The sequence below is a fragment of the Ambystoma mexicanum genome, chromosome 2p (genome assembly GCF_040938575.1).
Source record: "Ambystoma mexicanum isolate Mex_15411 chromosome 2p, UKY_AmexF1_1, whole genome shotgun sequence".
Taxonomy (NCBI): Eukaryota; Metazoa; Chordata; class Amphibia; order Caudata; family Ambystomatidae; genus Ambystoma; species Ambystoma mexicanum.
The window spans coordinates 1,118,675,980-1,118,694,984 of NC_090923.1; the positions used below are offsets into that span (position 1 = coordinate 1,118,675,980).

The 19,005-nt window shown below is 45.0% G+C and overlaps 1 protein-coding gene across 3 annotated transcripts in view; it reads left to right on the forward strand.

The window, feature by feature from the left end:
• Window positions 1-19,005, forward strand: part of CCDC88B (coiled-coil domain containing 88B) — a 1,445,666-nt gene that overhangs the window by 875,363 nt on the left and 551,298 nt on the right. For all 3 annotated transcript variants that reach the window (XM_069645149.1, XM_069645150.1, XM_069645151.1), the window contains exons 23-24: window positions 12,690-12,835; window positions 17,465-17,560. In XM_069645149.1, the coding sequence (XP_069501250.1) occupies window positions 12,690-12,835; window positions 17,465-17,560 (242 nt within the window). The remainder of the gene's footprint in view (window positions 1-12,689; window positions 12,836-17,464; window positions 17,561-19,005) is intronic.

The window sequence follows — 19,005 nt, forward strand, 5'->3', positions numbered from 1 at the left end:
TTGTGCCATATGAAGGAGGTCAAGTCACCATGTAGTGCTTTGCATATCTTGCGGGGAACCTCTATTGGAAGTGAGCTTACAGTGTATAACAGGCGGGGCAACAGGGTCATTTTGAGTGCCGCAATGCTCGCGAACCAGGATAGTTCCTGGGTGTCCCATCTATGTAGGTCCTCCCTCAGTTGTTTCACCAGGGGTGTTATGTTTGCTCCGTACAGATTTTTATAATCCTTTGTTAATTGGATCCCTAAGTATTCTATTGATTCTCTTTCCCAGGTTAGTGGATATCTTGACCTCAGAGCCTCGATCTCCTCCTCCCTTTCAGTAATATTCAGAGCCTAAGATTTAGTTAAGTTTATGGTAAACCCTGATATCCTAGCAAAGTCCTGTAGACTATCAAGTGTTTTTGGTAGAGTGTTCTTAGATTCCCCAAGGAACAGCATAATGTTGTCTGCGTACAGTGGTATTTTATGTGTAATCCCTCCATATTTGACCCATCGTATTTCTGGATCCTGCCTTATTATTTCCGCTATGGGTTCCATTGCCATTGCGAAAATTAAGGGCGAGAGTGGGCAGCCCTGTCTTGTCTTTCTGTGTATTTTAATTTTTGCTGTCGGATTCCCGTTAAACATAAAGGACGTGCTCGGGAGGCGAAAGTTCGCCATGACCATTCTGATGAAGTTAGGGTCGCATCCACATTTCTGTAGTACCAGTTTCAGATACGTCCAGTTTAGACTGTTGAACGCTCTCCTTGCATCAAAAGCAGCTATGGAGATCCTTTGTCCCGTTCTAATTCCCAGATCAAATATATCCACTGCTCGCCTAATGTTATCTTGGGTGTGTCTCCCCTTTATGAACCCAGCTTGGTCGGTGTGAATTATTTTGGACAGAAGCCCTGCAAGCCTAGTTGCGAGAACTTTAGCATAAAGCTTGGCATCGTTATTAAGCAGGGAAATCGGCCGGCAGCTATTGCAGTCTGTGGGCTTTTTACCCAGTTTCAGTATTAGGATTGTGGTGGAGTTTCCCATGTCGGGTGTGACCGTGCCACTTTCTCTTATATGGTTGAATAGATTTGTTAAGGGGCCCAGCAGGCGGAAGTGTGGCGAAAGTGCTTGTGTTTGGCGGTGTGACATAACTTTATCAGCTGCAGTGTGTGATCTGTGTTTGTGGCTCCTGTTTATTTATTTAGCACACAGACCCGTATTGGAGGAGCTGACAATCAGCATTGAAGCAGCCTTTTCAATATAGGAGTGGATTTCTACGAACTATCTTTCCCAGACTGCCTGGTGACCCAAGCACACGGCCACGCACACCCCCCACCGCTGACACTACAAAACATCCGGGAGCAGTGGTAGCGGAAGTGCGGCGAAAGTGCTTGTGTTTGGCGGTGTTCGGGGGGAAGGTCGGGAAGTCTGCATGTTTGTGAGTTTTCTGTTATTACTGACTCTATCTACTATTGTATAACAGAGTTCGTAACTGTTGTATAAGGTAGCTCGAGCGATCCCGAGGCGGACATTATACAGTTTTCCATCAATCCGTCAGGCTCTCCTTGGAGCGAGTGTACTGTGATCAACTTGCTGCCGGTCCTTGGGGGGGAGAGACGGACTAAGGCAGCTCCTCGAGCCGTCGGGCGTGCCCAGGATGGACCACTCTGATCAAGAGTTCTTTTCATTAACTTGGCTCCGGACTTCCGTGTTAGGTGTTTTTAACCTGGGGTTGCGAGATTCTCCCCCCCCCGGGGATTGATTTATCAACTTTATCGTAAGCTCGCATTATTTTATGATTATTACTTAGAGCGTTAATGCTCATTTTAGAGGTGTATTTGCAAAACTCTTTTTTTAGTTTGTCATTTTAAGTGATACAAGGGATACTTTAATACTAATTTTAAATCTACTAAGTCCTCTTTTGCCAGTCTTGGTAACTTCTGTGTACAATTAGTAGCCCTTGACTTTCACTTCCACTCAAATGGAGTGAATAGTACTGAGAAGTGGGCTTGCTACAACAGAGTCCAGGGAGGCTAAGGAGACAGGTGTACCCCAGTCTAATTTACAAATAAGGGATGAAATGGATGGGGAACACTTAGCCGGTTCAGGACATGATGCATTCATACCAGAAGTGATTGATAATTTTGAGCTACAGCAACCAAGCAGGAGGATGGAGAGGAACCCATCTGTGGTTGAGAAGTCTTTACCCACACATAATGAACAAATTACATACGCAGAAAAAGTTATCACCTCTTCTTCAGAGAAAGATCTTAGGAGAGATATTTTATCGGTTATTACATATGAACTCACAGATGTTGAATGTTTACAAGAGAGCATGAATGTTCTAAAAAGGGTTGTTCGCTTTCATGCCTCTACTCCCCTCCAGGAGGAGGTCAACCAAGGAAAAAATAGTAAATATGGGGGTAGACTCCTCTCAGATTCCTTTATAGGTAACACACATATAGGTACAAATGACAGGGCATCTAAGAAATGAATAGCTAACACACACAATGTCCCCCCCGTGTTTGTCTTTGGGAATAAACAGGCTAATAAGGCAGGCTCACTGACCTTCTTGGATGTGGCTAATAGATTTCCCCTAAATATGCCTCCGAGAGAAGGTTCTAAGCTATGCCAACAAAATCTTCACCAAGAGAAGGGTGGGGAAGATATGGATGATTCCTTTACTCAAATGGCAGATGCCACGGGTGAGCTCCTAAAGGAAATCATAGAATTAGATATGCCCCAAGGAAGTGGGGGACTAAAATCTAGGGGGGGGAGAAGTCTCTCTGAGGGGGCACAAAGGGTAAGTAAGACCAGACCTGGTACCCCCCCTTCTATTGTGGAACCTATTATATCTACGTAGGAGATTAATGTAGCCCAACCATTGTATAAAGAAGCCTTTTCCCAAACAGAGGGAGGAGAAAGGGGCGTTTGTGTGGGTAGGTTACATATTAAATCTGTGGATCCCCAGGTGGATAAAAATGATAATAATCCCTGCACTAGTGATGCATTTGGGAAAACTTTAACTGGTATTGGGGATAAGGTCGACCATATTACACCTCTTTTATCCAACTTGCATGTTTGCCTGAATTTAGCCCTCAAAATCCTTGCAGGGACACAGGAAATGGTAGGCGGAGCTATGGTGGGGCAACAATCTGCCTTCAATGCATTAACAACGTGATTAGCATTATTAGAAGGCTTGTCTGAGGGGAGGAAAAATCAGGACTCTCCTAATAATGGGAAGTCTGGATGGGGGAAGTTTAGAGAAGAATATAACTTGAGGATGTCAACAGTGGACGCAAAAATTACTACTCTATTGGAATATGTGCTTTCTGGGGAACGTGCTTCCTCATCTGGTAGTATAGTAAGTGATAAGGAATCTCTGGATCAAAATGGAAAGCTGTTGGTAAATCAAGATCACCAGAATAGAGTAACTGTCCTAGACAGTCCTACGTTATTGTTAGAAGCTATGACGAATATGAGAGAGCAAATGGAAGGAACGCTGATGGGGGAATCCAATCAGGTAGAAGTTAAAATGAACGGTTGTAATGACGATTCGATTGTTATTCAACTGACCCCACAAAAACAGGGAGGGAAAAATAAATACCAACAAAATCCAATGCCACATAGAGAGGTCGATACATCGGAGGTATGTCAAATTCATACAGAGAGGGAAAGTCTACATGATACCTCGAATTATAATACCAACAAAAACCCAAACTTATTGGGCAAACGACGTAAAAGGATGAAACAAGTGGCTAAGAGGACAAATAAATCTAAAAATATGCCTAATATAAAAATTACTGGTAGGAACTCTAATTTAAAAGCTATTAGAGACCTTCCACTTATGAAGCACAGTCGGGGGCTAAGGCGAGGGCCTTTAATAACAAAGCCTTAGATCCCCCTCCTACTGGTAAAGTGGGTACCGATTTGGCCCCTAACCAGATGGTAGGAGCTAAGGGAGAAGAAACTAGGGTGAGTAACCCATTTAAGGAAGGGCTAGATTGTATTCAAACAAAGCAGATGAAAATCACTGCTTTTGGGAATATTGTTAGTACTAAGCATGCTAGAACCTCCTTGGGGGACTTTTAATTCAAAAGAAAATAAACTCCTTAACTCTAATGGATTTCCCTTCCTAAACTAAAGAAACTTCCAGGGTTTTTGTGACAGACAAACAAAAAAAAAAAGTTCTACAGGATTCTCCCTGGGCCAGGAGAATGACTCCCTTCTCCTAGCTGATTTCCCAGAGTATCGTACTGCTCTCAACAAATCTTGCAGTTCTTTCAATGAGTTCTCAATGCATTCCACTTTCTTTATAATCTTCAGTTGGGCCCCACTGGGAAGATGAAGATGTCCATCTTCCCACCACCACACTCTTGTGGAACTCCCCAGGGAACTGTGGAGAACAATTATTCACTACTTCCTCGGTATCTTTGTATTTTACAGTCTCGAATATTCCTGGCCCCCTCCCGGACTTAACTTTGTTCCTGTTACCGTCTTCCGGGGAACTCTTCAACGGTTTCGCCAGGAGTCGTGGGTTCAGTCTCTCTGCTTCCATGCTACTTCCACGGCCTACTTCTCTCACCGTACAATTATGCCTGGTGGTTTTCGCATAGTTGTTGGACCGCTTGGTCCACTCAAGACAGGTCACAGCACCATCACAGTCTCTCACACTCTCTGTGCATTCGCCCATGTTGCCTTGCGTTAGGCTAGGGTAAGCGGTCTCTGCGCAGTTGTTGGATCAGACGGTTCACCCACTACAGGTTATGCCACCACCTTCCCCTCTCTCCACTTCTGCTGTGCCGGCTCCCCAGCGACTTGCAAGACGCTCCTCGGGCGTCCCGCTGTTCTTCTCTGCAACTACGCAGACCTGCCTTGCTGCAGTCTCTCAGCCCACCTTCAGTCTCACAGGCTCGGCAGCCACCTCTTTGTTCAACGGGTTCTCCTGCTGGATTCACACTGGCTCTCAACAAACCAGAACCGCATGGGACACTGCCGGATGGGTCAGAAGACAAAGAAGAGCACCGTCCTCCTTTGCTGTTATGTTTAAATAGCAGGGATGGGTCCAGCGTAACGTCAATCCCAGCCCAACTAATAAAAGATGCGGCCAGAGACCTCTCCCCATTCATTTCTAAGCTTATTAATGCCTCCTTTGCTTCAGGCACTATTCCAGATAACCTCAAGCAATCCTGGGTCCTCCCCCTCCTAAAAAAACAAACATTGGACCCATCCATCCCGACTAACTACAGGCCTATCACAACGGCACCCTTCCTGTTAAAAATCCTAGACAGGGTAGCCTACCTGCAGATCCAAAAACATCTGGAGCTGCACCACCTTTTAGGCACAAGACAATCAGGTTTTAGACCTCAGCACGGAACTGAAACTGCGCTCATTGATCTTAAAACTCAGGTCGATGAGCTGAGAGACTCCGGAAAGATGGCCCTACTCCTCTTACTGGACCTCTCTGCAGCCTTCGACCTAGTGGATCATGATGTGCTCTGCACCCACCTAGAAACAGCTGCCCACTTCTCCACGCATGCCATCGCATGGATCAAATCATTCCTAACCGGTAGAACTATGAGAGTCTTCTCTGCTTCTGCTGCTGCCGACCCTGTATCCATCACATGTGGAGTCCCACAAGGTTCTTGTGTCTCCCCCACTATGTACAACATCTTCACGAAGCCCTTGTTCGATGATCTAGATAATCTGGGTGTCACCTACACTAACTATGCGGATGACACTCAGATTCTCATACCACTTTCAGGGGACTATGAACAAGATTTGGCCTTGGTGAACAAGATTTATCTCATCATTCAGGCATGGATGGCCACCCACGGGCTGTGCCTGAATGATGACAAAACGGAACTCATCATACTGGGGAACACACAAAACATCAAAAGATTAAAAGAAGAATACTCCTCCTTCGTCATAGACGGTAACACTATCAAGGTGGCAAAAGAGGTAAAAACACTAGGGTTTTACCTTGATTCCCACCTCTCCCTAACCAAACAGGTGAGCGCAATGGCATCCAGTACCGCATATACCTGCAAGCTGATCAGAGCCGCAAAACCATACCTATCTACTGCCAACTGCCTAACCCTTGCCCGAGCATTAGTGCTGTCGAAATTGGACTATTGCAACGCACTATATATAGGGGCCAACAAACACACGTTGCAAAAGATTCAAACACTACAGAACAATGCTCTTAGAGCTGCCCTAGGAATTCCAAGAAGGGAGCATATTTCTGAAGCTAGAAGACAATCCAATTGGCTCTCCACAGCGGACAAAATCAAACTTAAGACAGCTTCTCTAACCTTCAAAAGTATTAACCATCTAGCACCCAAATACCTAGCTGCTAGATTCAACAGAAAAATCTCCACTAGACCCACCAGAGAAGCATACTCCAACCAGTTAGTGATACCCCCATTTAAACTAAGTACGGCCGGAGGAAACAGCTTCCCGGTCAAAGCTGCCCAGCTTTGGAACTCCCTCCCGCCCGGCCTGAGATCGCCCCAATCCTACGCTCTCTTCAGATCCAACTGTATCAATTGGATCAAAGAAAATGACCGATAATCCTGCCCTACACCAACATAACCACTGTTCTACAAACGTACTATGTACATAATTATATACTCTCTATCTTCCTACTGCATATTTCCTGTATATATTATGTTATATGTATATATTATGGCCTGCATTTGTAATTTCTACCATGTATAACCACTACTTGTAATCATGTGTAACCTGTAAAGCTTAAAGTATCCTTGAACAACGCGCCCGGTTACCCTCGGGTCTGGCGCGCGCTATAAATAATAAAACAAACAAACAAACAAACAATCCAATTAACAGCAGCTCATCGAACCTTCGTCCCGCACGATTGTAGCACTCTCAAGCTCTTCGTCGTCCCTGCACCTATGACATCAGGATGGTTTGATATTTTACAATAACACATAATTTCGGACGTGAGCTAATGCTTTTGTTTAGAGGTTCGGGTATTAACATCAGCCTGCAGGGTTGGGGTTTAAAGGGGCTGTGTCTCCTCTAGGAAAGGCATGCCATCAAAGTAAGACAGACACAAGTGATCACAGTTCAAGGTTGTTTATTAAACTGTAAAATGGGTGAGATGAACGCCTAGTCTAAACCTAGCTATGACCATCAAATAATAGTAATACCGTCCAAGTGGAGTCTAGTCAAATAAAAGGTCCTATACTAAGAAACCCATTGCCAATCTTTATCGCTATGTTACAAAATAGTGTGGGATAATATTCATAAGAAAAGAAAGAAGTATTCACAAAATGTAACTCAGGATGTTATGGCAGGGGTCTCCCTTCCCCACGTTTTTTAGCACAGAACAAGGCAGGACTCTCAAGCACAGCACACTCTTCACCTTCTTCGGCACAAGCTCACAGTTCTTTTTCTCAGTATCAGGGCCTTCTGTGCCCAAGTCTCTTCTCATGCAAAGTCTCTTGCTTCAGAGAGCCTGATATGCCAAAACAACAAAATAAAAGTTCCTTCTGTTAACCTTTACATCGGGTGATTACCCTTCACCCTTCGATCCCCCTCAGCCGGGCTCTGATCCTTCGCTCAGTCGTCAGCCTCCTCAGTCGGGCTCAGACCAACCAGAGCACTTGGCAATTTAAACGGAGACTTCCGAAGGGCGATCTCGTCTCGCTGGGTCACTCTGTTAGCCTACACAGTTCGCATAGCGTTCCCCTCAGCCATGCGCATACGCCAGTTCGACAATTCCCTCGATCAGATTCACACTTTCCACAGTTCATAAATTCAAATCTCATAAGAAAGTGGGGGTTCCCTTCCCCTAGCTTTCCTCCACCGGGTTCACATTTGCCACAGTTCATATTTCAACAGAAAGAACCTTCTAGACCCCTAGGTTCTTCCCTTTACCTAAGTCTGTGTCTCAGCCCCCAGTCAGGCTTTCCCTTAAGCCCCCAGTCCGGCTTCACACAGTTCCATTCACACAAGGTTCTAGGGTGTGTTAGTGTTCACCCCAATTCGCAGGTATCCCTCAGTCAGGTTCACATCTGCCTCCACACTCGCACAGCATTCCCCTCAGCCGGGCGCAAACACCTGTTTCACAATTGTCAAAACCTCTGCACTGTGTCAAGATCTTTCGATTGTACAAGAGATGTTGCTTGACCCTTGTATGACCACCTTATACCAGCCTTTCATATGGCCGCTTGGTACTTGTAGTTTTTTTACTCACAATGTTCAACACAGTCTCTTTGTTCAGGAGAGGGGTACCAGTCAGAGACCTTCGACCTTCGCAGGATCACTCGATCTCTGGTACCAGGTTTTTTCACAAACGACTTGTCTATTTATTAATGTTGCCACTGCAACCTTGAGCCTAACACAGGCCGCTCGACTATCAGGTTCTTCCGACTCACAGGCTGTGCTGAACTCATTGGCGGTTCCTTTGTCGCTGGAGTCAGGGACGGTACCACGATGGCAACCGCGTCTCCCACCCTGGATATCAGTGCGGGAGGGTGCCATTTACCACTGACATTCATCACACCATTTGCCAGCTGCGCTTCCCGGTCTTATGTTCCTTTCATCTGAGGTTTTGCAGGTCTGGGTTGAAAAGGACAAGGGAAACTCCCTCCTTGACGTCCTTTCAGCTCTCGTCGCCTTTCTCCTCCATTTGAACTGCCGTCCTGTAATGGCTGGTTCCTCGTGCGTTCGGCCTTGCTCAGAGAATGCTCTCGTGCTCCGCCTTTTATCCGGATGGGAAAGGGAAATGGCGGTCAGGTGTGTGTAGTTGTTGTCAATTGCCTGACTCTGCCTGACCCTTGTGTTGGGACATGTCAGGTAAACAGCCCGGGTTTTAGTCTGTTGTCGCTCACAGTGTGATAAAGTATTTGTGTTGGAAAAGTGGTGGGGGGTAGAGTTTCTAAATATCCTTCTTGGCAAGATAGGGAACAGGTGTCACAAGGAAGGTGATACCGCATCTCACCCTTCGGTGTCCCACTTCCACTCCCTGAGGACCCTTCCGCCAGGTGATCCTCCCTCACTGGTCCACCCTCATGAACTGCATCCAATAGCGATGGCCATCTACTGGCCACTTGGATGACAGATCCCTGGGCACTAGGAAGTGAGACACCTTCAGGTTTCTCACACTCCCAATCACGTACTTATAGGAGAGGAGTCCCTCACCATGAGATCCTCCCACATGTTACCACACCTAGGGGGACTATTAGTTAGCAGCCTCATCACCCTAGCCTCATGGAAAGTGGCTCCCCCTGGGGAGAAGTGAGGCTATCTGAGGGATCATCACAGAAGATAAAGAATTCTCATAATATCTATGCCAGTGGTCCCCAATGTGTATCTCGGGAGCAACATGTTGCTCGCGGCACCCTAAATTGTTGGTCGCCAGTTGCTCCGGCCCATGGTGTGGAGGCCTAAAAGGAGAGGCTAAAGTGGTGAGACCTCAGTAGCATTATATCCAGGACAGATTCTTGGACTGTGCAAGAATGTTGGCCAATGAGCCTGCTGTGGTTCGAGTTTGCTTTTTTTTTGTATATGCAAGATTTGAGTTTGTTGCCACTGTGCAAATTATTTTTCAGTAAATGTCCTTTCTTATTATAGCAGTGTCATTGTTCAAATTCTTTCATCTTCAGATACTTTACCGAGCTGGTAAATGTATTAATGAGCAAAGTAATTGAACCACGTGTGTGTCCTGGAGAAAATTGTCATATTCTGTTCCTTTGTACAGTTAGTAGGAGCATAATGGACAAATAAGTGGCATGCATACCCAACGTGCCTTTATTAAATCATTTGCATGCTCTCGTTTTTGTAAGGTTTGTGTTTGATGCCACCATGCATTACATTTATCAGAAATATTGCTTTTAGTGACACCTATATTTATTATTATAGTGTCCTAGTGGAAAAATTGTCATAGTTTGATACTCTACCCATCTGGCACATGGATAACGGGAAGATAAGTAAAAATGCATGACATATCTGTCATAACTAATTTGTCCTATATTTAAATCCAATTAAGTTACTGTTAATAAGTTTAAATAAACAAGTCAATAAATTAATTCAAATACCTAGTCAACACCACCACCACACCCGTCTATGAAATAGTCATCAAATGCTCAAAGTTTTGAACAATGTTTGCCACTAAGTTTTGTGTAAAATCCCTTTTGGGCAGAAAAAAAGGAGGCCCCAAAACCTTCAGAAATTTCATTTTTTATGTTTTTTATTCCTAACCACTTTTTCACCAATGTAACAGGCCCATGTGCTTTAAAATGCAGTATTGGCCATTACATGCCAAAATTATTCTTAGGAGGTGACCTCCAAAGCCCCAGTGAAGTGATTTTTAAAGCCTACCATGTAATAACCAGTATTACTCAATCCATATTTATTTAATCATATTTCTCCATTAAGTTTGCAACATTTAAAAACATGAATCATATAGAACACGTCCAAAATAATAAAGCAGCTTTAACATATTCAAACAAACTATATATAAAAACCTGATCATTCAGATGCCGAGGACATGATAGAGATGGGCAGCAGCGCACTAGCGAAGATCTATCACCCTGATCAGTTGCCGAAGGTTTCACCTGTGGCGATGAAGAAGATGCATCTCCAGGAAGGCCCGCCTTCCTTCACGAGAGCAGCAGCTGTGGGACGACTAGTTATAGGCCACAAATTGATAGGCTGCAGAGTTCCAAGTCACAACTCAGGATGGGGACCGATCACACGAAATGCCTTGGATGAAACTGTTCAGCCCACAGGGTTCTGGGACACTGGCCATGGATTCTGGTGGCAGGCTTCATATGCAGTGGTCTAGACAGGTTGGTTTCACCAGCGTAAGATTCGAAGCACCGATGAGCAGAGAGAGCCAGGGCTTCACAGAGACTTGGCTGGAGGCAATGCTGGTCATCTTCAACAGCAGTCTTCGGGTTTACAGCACATTGTTCCTCTTCTTCAGGGTCTTGGATTCAGTCTTCGGTCCAGGCAACAGCTTCAGAACGACTGCTTTTAATCCGAAATTCAGGCTGGGGACTTCCCCAGCCCACCAATAGTAAGGATCTACACTATCAAACGATATCATGTTGTTTTGCAGAGTTTTTTCGATGTAATTTTTACCAAAGTAATGACGATGCAAAAACAAATTGAAAGATATGGGTGGGTTAAAAGGGGTGGGGAGGGGGTTGGGTGGGGTCAAAGCATAGGGAAAAGGTGTACTTGTGGGGAGAGCCCCCAACATAAAGTATTAAAGAATTCAATTCGTTTTTTTTAGTTGTAATGTTTTCGTTAAAAATTACATCGAAAAAAATCCTGTTGGCAAAGTAATACAGAACCATATCAAACTGTCAGGGGCTGTCCAATTGCGGACGACCTCTTGTCCTACATCTGCCCAGCAACAGATGTTCATCCCCTGGCTGGTATGTGAGCTGACCCCACATCCGTCCAGGATGCACACGCACCGCCACTTTTGCCTGGGGGTTGCGCACTGGAGCCCAGAAAAGGGCTTCCCATATATAGTATTTCCTGATGGGAAGAGGCAGGAAGAATGCCAAAGGGACCTCTTAATCAGTGCCTAGCCTCAGAGCCTGTACTCTAGACATGCAGTCAACCCACCTGGGCCTCCGTCACGTGCAGCGGTCGCTGCCCCCCGGCCCCCTCCCCCCCCCCCACACCGCAACTCCCCGCAATCAATCAAATCCAGCCTTGTTCTTCTGGTAAAGTGGAGTTCATACAGGGTCCCATCTAATGGACGAAAAAGTGCGAAGCTGTTCCAGGGAAAAGCCTGTTGCTGCTCTAGGAGTAAGCAAAAGCACTACGCCTACGAATAATAACGCATCGGCAGCAGGCCGTTCCATTTTGCAAACAAAAGCTATTAGTTTTTGTGTAAAATGTACAAAATCTTTCTACCTTTCCTGTAAGGACTCACCTAATTTGGCAGCGCCCTCCCTCGCTCATCGCCGTGCCGTCTGCTTATGGCAGAATGCGTGTCACCTTTTGGACAATCAGCAACAGTCTGACGGTTTTATCAATAAATGCTCTAGGCCGCGCTTAATATAAGCAAACAAGAGAGGCTTCAGTTAATACTAGCAAAAGAAAGAGGCTTATCCCTATCAAAACAGGTTCCTAGTTTTGTATGGAGAATCCGTTACAAAGGTTTCTATCTCATGCACAAGCTGCTTGGTTTGACTTTTCTTGTTAATGGCTAAGTTACACATTACTCATATATAATGTATGCACAATAAGCATTTATATATGTTTCAGCTTTTATAGCACCTTACTACATACCTCTAAGAGCTATGTAAATGAATAGCTAAGTTAGTTTAGAAAGTACAACACTTCTAAAAGCAGTCACATTCTAGAGTGGATGTTTGTTTCTCTGCATTGTAGCGTCTTGCTCTAAAGCTGGTTACATGGCTCCCAAGCACGGCAAATCGCTACAAGCTGAATATGACATCACCTAATTAAATTCTACTAGGCCTCATCCTCAAGTAGTCAAATTCTTCACTTTTTCTTCTAAGGGCTCGCTTAGGACTTGGAAGTGCAGTTTTTTCTACACCTGCTGCTTTTAGTCTGGGCCCAGATGGGCTGATATGACATATGCATTTCGTTTTTTTATCTTTCCACAATTCTTCTTTGTCTGCCTCAATCTGTGTTAGTCTTCCTTCCTTTGTCCGTCCCAGACAAACGTGTGATGTACTTTTTTTCTTTTTACAGCTCATGGCCCAGCTGAAGGGTAACCTGGAGGAGGAAAACCGGCACCTACTGCAGCAGATCCAGGCTGTGACCCAGGAGAACCGGACACTAATGGAGAGAACAATGGAGAGTAAGGACCTATTCCATGAGGAGCAACGACTCTACCAGTGAGTCCCACATTTTGTGACCCCTCCCAATCTGACACCCCTCCAAATGCTTGTTGAGACAGCAATCCCCACTCTCGCTGACCCATTCTCTCCTGTCCCGTATCTTTCTGCACCCTATACCATGAGTAACCCTCTGTCTATTTCTATGACCTCCATATTGTTGAGTGACCATGTCCCATGCTTCAACTGTATCGTGAAGTGGGCCCTATATTTCCCTGACCCGTGTATAGTGGCCTGGTCTCAGTCTCTCTCTTTCTGGCTCTGTGTTATGTGACCCTCATTTCTGTCTGGCCAATGTATTGTTGAGTTATCGCTATCACCCATTGACCCTGCAGTGTTGAGTGGCTCCTTCACTCTCTCTCTGGGCTAGCTACTTGTGTGACTCTCGCTTTCGCTCTCTTAATTTTTTAGTATTTAGTATTTATTTTATTTATATTGCGCACCTAACCAAGAGGTAGCAAGGCGCAGAGGCAACAAGAGGATTGCAAAGCTTGGTTACATACAAAGGTACGCGGTCCGGCTAATGGTTACAGTGCTGGACGTGTAAAATGGAGACAATGCACGCCGAGGAGGCTTAAATTACAGGGATAAACAATATAGGCAATATTATATACAAGGTGCAGGTTGTCTCATGACAGATATCTAAGCCAAACAGATGACAACCTAAATGTACATATTTACAAACATAGTGGTGTGGGGCATCAGGGCAGCAAGAGAGTAGGCGGTCGTTATGTGTCGTGAGCCTTGAGCCAATGGATGGTTTTAGATCTAAATTGGCGGTAGGGAAGGTCCTCCCTACAAGTAGGAGGGAGTTCCAGAATTGTGCTGCTTTTACCGAAAAGCTGTTCCCTCCCGACATAGTACGTTTAAACTTAGGCACCAGAAGGAGATTAGAGTTGGCCATCCAGGAAGGGCGAGAGGAAGTGGGTCTGGTGAATCTAGTGATAAGGTATTGAGGGGCTGCTTGGTGGAGACATTTGTGAGTCAAGGACACCGATTTGAGGAAAATTTTGTCTTTAGTGGATAGCCACTTGACGGATCTTCTAGAGTCAGAAATGTGGGCTTTCTTCGGGATTCTGAGGGCCGCTCTTAGGGCATTATTTTGACGGATCTGTGCTTTGTTAGTGATATATTTGTTGCAGCCTACATAAAGTGTGTTGCAATAGTCCAGCTTGGACAGGATCAACGCCCTGGCTAGTGTGATGCAGTTGGAAGGAAAGAGTAAAGGTTTAGCTGCTCTGGTGAGTTTGCAAGTATAAGCTGTGGCAGAGGCCATGGCATTAACTTGTTTTTTGAAGGTGAGAGTGGAGTCTAGGTAGAAGCCGAGGGTTTTGCCCTCCTTGGCTACCGTGATCTTATTGTTGTCAATTACAAAGGAGGAGTAATTTTGGTCCAACTTGCTAAGGTTATGTTGCGATCCCAGAATGAGGAGTTCCGTTTTGTCATCATTCAGGCATAGACCGTGTGAGGCCATCCATGCCTGAATGATGAGGTACACTCCATTGACGAAGGCCAAATCCTTATCATAATCCCCCGTCAGCGGGATGAGGATCTGGGTATCATCGGCATAATTGGTGTAGGTGATACCCAGACCATCTAGATCATCAAAAAGGGGCTTCGTGAATATGTTGTACAGTGTCGGGGAAACGCATGATCCCTGGGGCACGCCACAGGTGATGGGCGTTGGGTCGGCTGCTGCTAGTAGTGAGAAGACTCTCATTGTGCGGTTGTTTAGAAAGGATTGGATCCAGTCAGTAGCCTCTTCAGAGAAATGGGCTGCTTTTTGAAGGTGATCACATAAGATCTTGTGGTCGACCAGGTCGAAGGCAGCTGAGAGATCAAGAAGTAGCAGGAGTGCGGTCCTGCCCTGATCTCTCAGTTCATCTATCTGTGCCTTAAGGTCTATGAGTGCAGTTTCGGTACCATGTTGAGGCCTGAAGCCCGATTGTCTGACTCCTAAGAGCTGGAAGTGCTCGAGGTGGTGTTGGATTTGTTGGTATGCTACTTTATCGATGATTTTAAGAAGGAATGGTATTGTGGTGATGGGGCGGTAATTAGTGGCAGTAGAGGGGTCTAGATTCAGTTTTTTGAGCAAGGGGAGGACCCATGATTGTTTCAGATTGTTAGGTACGATGCCTGATGTGAATGACGCATTTATTAGTTTGGTAATAAATGGTGCTAGATCACGAGCTGCATCCTTAATGAATTGTGCAGGACATAGGTCCCCATGGCAGTTCGATGGTTTGAGAGAGAGAATGACCTTTTCTACCTCTTTGATAGATACTCTGTGGAAGTTGAATTGGGGATTATGAGCATGGGGGTGCGTCTGAGTGGGGTGAGTCTTTTTAGGGGTGAGATTACTAGGCTTAGTAGAAGAGAGAAGGGAATATTTTTTGGTGTTTATCTTTGTCTTGAGGGAGGAGATTTTGTTGGCTAAGGCATTTTGTATACCCGTGCACCAGTTTTTGTCCTTGAGGCATGAGTCAGGCGCTTGGACGGGAGATTCAACCTCTTTTAGTATAGTAAAGAGCTCTCTGGTGTTAGATTTGGCTTGTAGGATTCGGGTGCTATAGGACGTTTGTTTGGCCAGGATAATGTCTTTTTTGTATTGGGAGGCTAGTCTACTTAGGTTACTCTTGTTTTTTTCCGAGGGATGTGATCTCCAGATTTTTTCGCAGCGTCGCTTTTCCTGTCTGAGGGCTTTGAGATGGGGGGAAAACCAAGAGTTGATGTGTTTTCTAGGTTTGCTCTTTTTCAGTTGCAGTGGGGCTATGACATCAAGAGATGAGAGCATGACTTTGTTGTAAATGTCTACCATCATAGCGGGGTCCGTATGGTCCGGGATGGCGTTCAAGGTCGGTGCGATCAATGGGATCAGATTTTCAGGGGTAATGTTCTTTTTATTTCTCGTCTGGACAGCTGGAGCTATACTATCAATTTGCGCTGGTGTCGCCTCTAGTGTAAACGAGATCAAGTTATGATCTGTCCAAGGCTGTGGAAGTATAGAGGAGATCAGGACTGGGCAATTGTGCACAGCTAGCCAGTCCAGAGTTCTACCTTTGGCATGAGTAGGCTCCGTGATCTTCTGGGAAAAGCCCAATTCCTCTAAGGTATTGTTAATTGTTATAGCGTTAGTATCTGTGGGGTCGCTAAAGCCCAGGTTAAAGTCTCCTAATAAAATGCTTTGTGAGGAGTTCTTGAGATTATTAGATAGGATATTTGTAAGGTCTTCTTCAAATGACCCTAGGGGGCCAGGTGGTCGGTAAATGAGGTTAATGGAGATGGATTGTGTGTTGGATATGGTTAGTTTAGCAGTTAAGGATTCACAAGATCCTGCATCGGGAGGTGTCTCAATAGTCAGGGGGAATTTAGTTTTAGCTATAATGGCGAGACCTCCGCCTCGAGAGGTGGTACGATCAAGTCTTAGTAGGGTATAGTCATCTGGAATGGCTAGCATAATTGCGGGGCCTGCTGTTGGGTGTAGCCAGGATTCAGTAACAGCTAAGAAGTCCAGGTCTTCATTGTAGAGTAGGTCGGAAATGTCAGTTGCGTGGGCTACCATGGAGCGGGCATTTATCAGTGCTCCCTTGGTCCCAGGTTGTGCTGTATTGTTTAATGATTCACCCCCATCCCTTGATGGTCTCTCTATTCCTGAGTCTCTTTCTAGACCATGAATTGTTGAGTGACCATTTCGCTGTCTCTCTGTCTCTCTCTCCAGCCCCTCTTTTTTTCTGGCCCCCTGTACTGTTCAACAAAACTGTCTCTTGCTCTAGACCCTGTTTAGTTGAACGGCGACTGCATGTATCTGGCCCATTTTGATCACCTCTCCCCATTCTGCACCTTGTTTTGACTTACGTGCTGGTTTCTCTCTCTGGAGCTTGCACTGTTGAATGATCACTGTCTATCTCCTGCCCCGGTATTGTTGAATACCCCCATCTATGTTCGAATCCTGTATTATTGAATGGGTCCACATCTCCTTCTGGACCCTTTATTGTTGGGTGGCCCCCATCTCGTTCTGCCCCCTTGTATTGTTGAGTGCCCCATTTTACTTTGGCTCCTGTATTGTTTGGTAACCCCTTTCATGTTGAGAGGCCCTGTTGCCACTGTTGTGTTTAACACATGTATTTCCCTTTCTACCCTGGCTGCATTGCTGAATTGGCCCACTCTCTTTTTGGCCAAGCCATTATTGAAGGACCTCCTCTTTTTTTGGGCTCTGCGTTCTTCAATAACTATCATCATTTTCTGGCTCCTGCATTAACTGTATCTTGCTCCCCTCTGCCCCCTCTTTTTCTCTCTCTCTTCCTGGCCCCTGAATGAATATTTGAGCCCCCCCCTTTCTGTGTATCATTTGCTATTGAGTGGCATCCTTTTTACTTTCTGACACCTTTGATTTTGATTGACCCTTTTTTCTCTTTCTGATGCTAGTGTTGTTCAGTAATGCCATTTTCTCTTTCTGAACACTGTATTATTGCTGACTGCATTTTTTTCTATATCCTCTATTGTGCAGCAACACAACTTGCAATCCTTTCTGACCAGTGTTTTGCTGTATGACAACCCCCGCCCTTACTCTCGCTTTGTGGCTCCAGCATTGATGTGAAGCCTCCCATCTTTCTCTTATATTTTTCTCAGGGATAAACTGAATGAACTGCGCAGGGAGAAGCAGAAGCTGGTGGAGAAGATAATGGATCAGTACCGTGTTTTAGAACCCACCCTACCTAAGTCCAAGTGAGTCCCTCCATTTTCCACAGTGTGAACTCCGCCAGATAGCATGCAGCTTTCCTACCCAGCCTGGTTCTGGTTCCCATAACTCCTACTAGAAGCTTGCCTGTGTCCTCTATAGCACATTATTTGCCACATGTTACTGCTGAGCCCAAGAGCCATGTGCGGTTCTGGCCCACGTTTTTTTGCATAATTTACATATTCCGAACATCTGATGATTTAATTAGGAATAATTAAAAAATGTTAATACTGTCAGCAAAGAGTGTGTTAAGACCATTGAAAGGAAATTGGCTCAGGACAGAAAAATTAATCCTCTTCTTTCTACTTTGCACAATATTTTTTTTGCTTATCTTGCACGAAGAGGGATCCTCATTGATTCTTGTAAACATTAACTGATTTCTTCAGAGACCTTTAAAAAAAAAAAAGACAATAGCATCATTTTGATGGCTTCATCTTTATTCTTCAGTTAGAGTATTTTCAATTTTTCATTTTTCAATCCTAAAATGTCCTCTGGTCTGGACTTACTTTCCTGGCAGACTGTTTTCCTTCTCGCATTAATATGTGAAAGAGAAATTAGAGAACGTCAAGCTCTTTTGTCATAGGAGCCGTAAACTGTCTCAATCAAGGAATTATGCTGTCAGTTTTTTCAGCCTGGCGTTTGTTTCCTTGGCCGAGAGAACATTGGATATTCTGGATGGCTCAAGATCATCACAATTTTATCCCAAGAGAAATAAACAATAAAGGATTACAGATCATCTTTTTTTTCGGTCACAAAAGTGATCTTGGCCGTGGCAAGAAAATAGCTAAGGCTGACCTAGACAGATTGTTTGTTTCCTGCATAACTCACTCATATGAACTGCAAGGGATTTCAGTGCTGAAGAGCCTTCATCCCACTTAAGCAGAGTAAAGGCAGCATTTGTGGCCTTTCAGAGACATGTCCCTATCTGTGAACTATGTTGGGCAGTTACGTGGTCCACTTAAGACGCTTTTTGTAAGAATGTCTCCCCAGATGGTTTCTACCTTCAAGTTGCTGCGGAGAAGAGAGGAGTTTGACTTCAAATTTGACCTCATTGGTTGTAGGAGATGGACTTCTTTCAGACCATCCTGTGCTGGTTTCGACCAGCACTTAATTCCAAAGCTTTTCGATACTAGGGCAGGTTGTATATATGAATGTTGGTAAAAATGTGTACAAGATGGGCGGGGCCATAGGCTAAGGAAGGTCAAAATCCCAAACATTAATGGAGATGGTCTGTAAAGCTATCATAGGGAATGAAATTATCCCATGAGTGGGCAAGAAAGGAAAGGCAGTTGGTTTAGCATTTGGTGGCTTTGGTGGCAGTCTATGATATTGCTTTCTGAGGTCCTCACGCGACGCCCCTCTGCCAAAACGCGAATTCCACTGCAGACCGATGTAGTCTCCCTGGCCAAAAAGGATTGGCTCAAGCCCCACT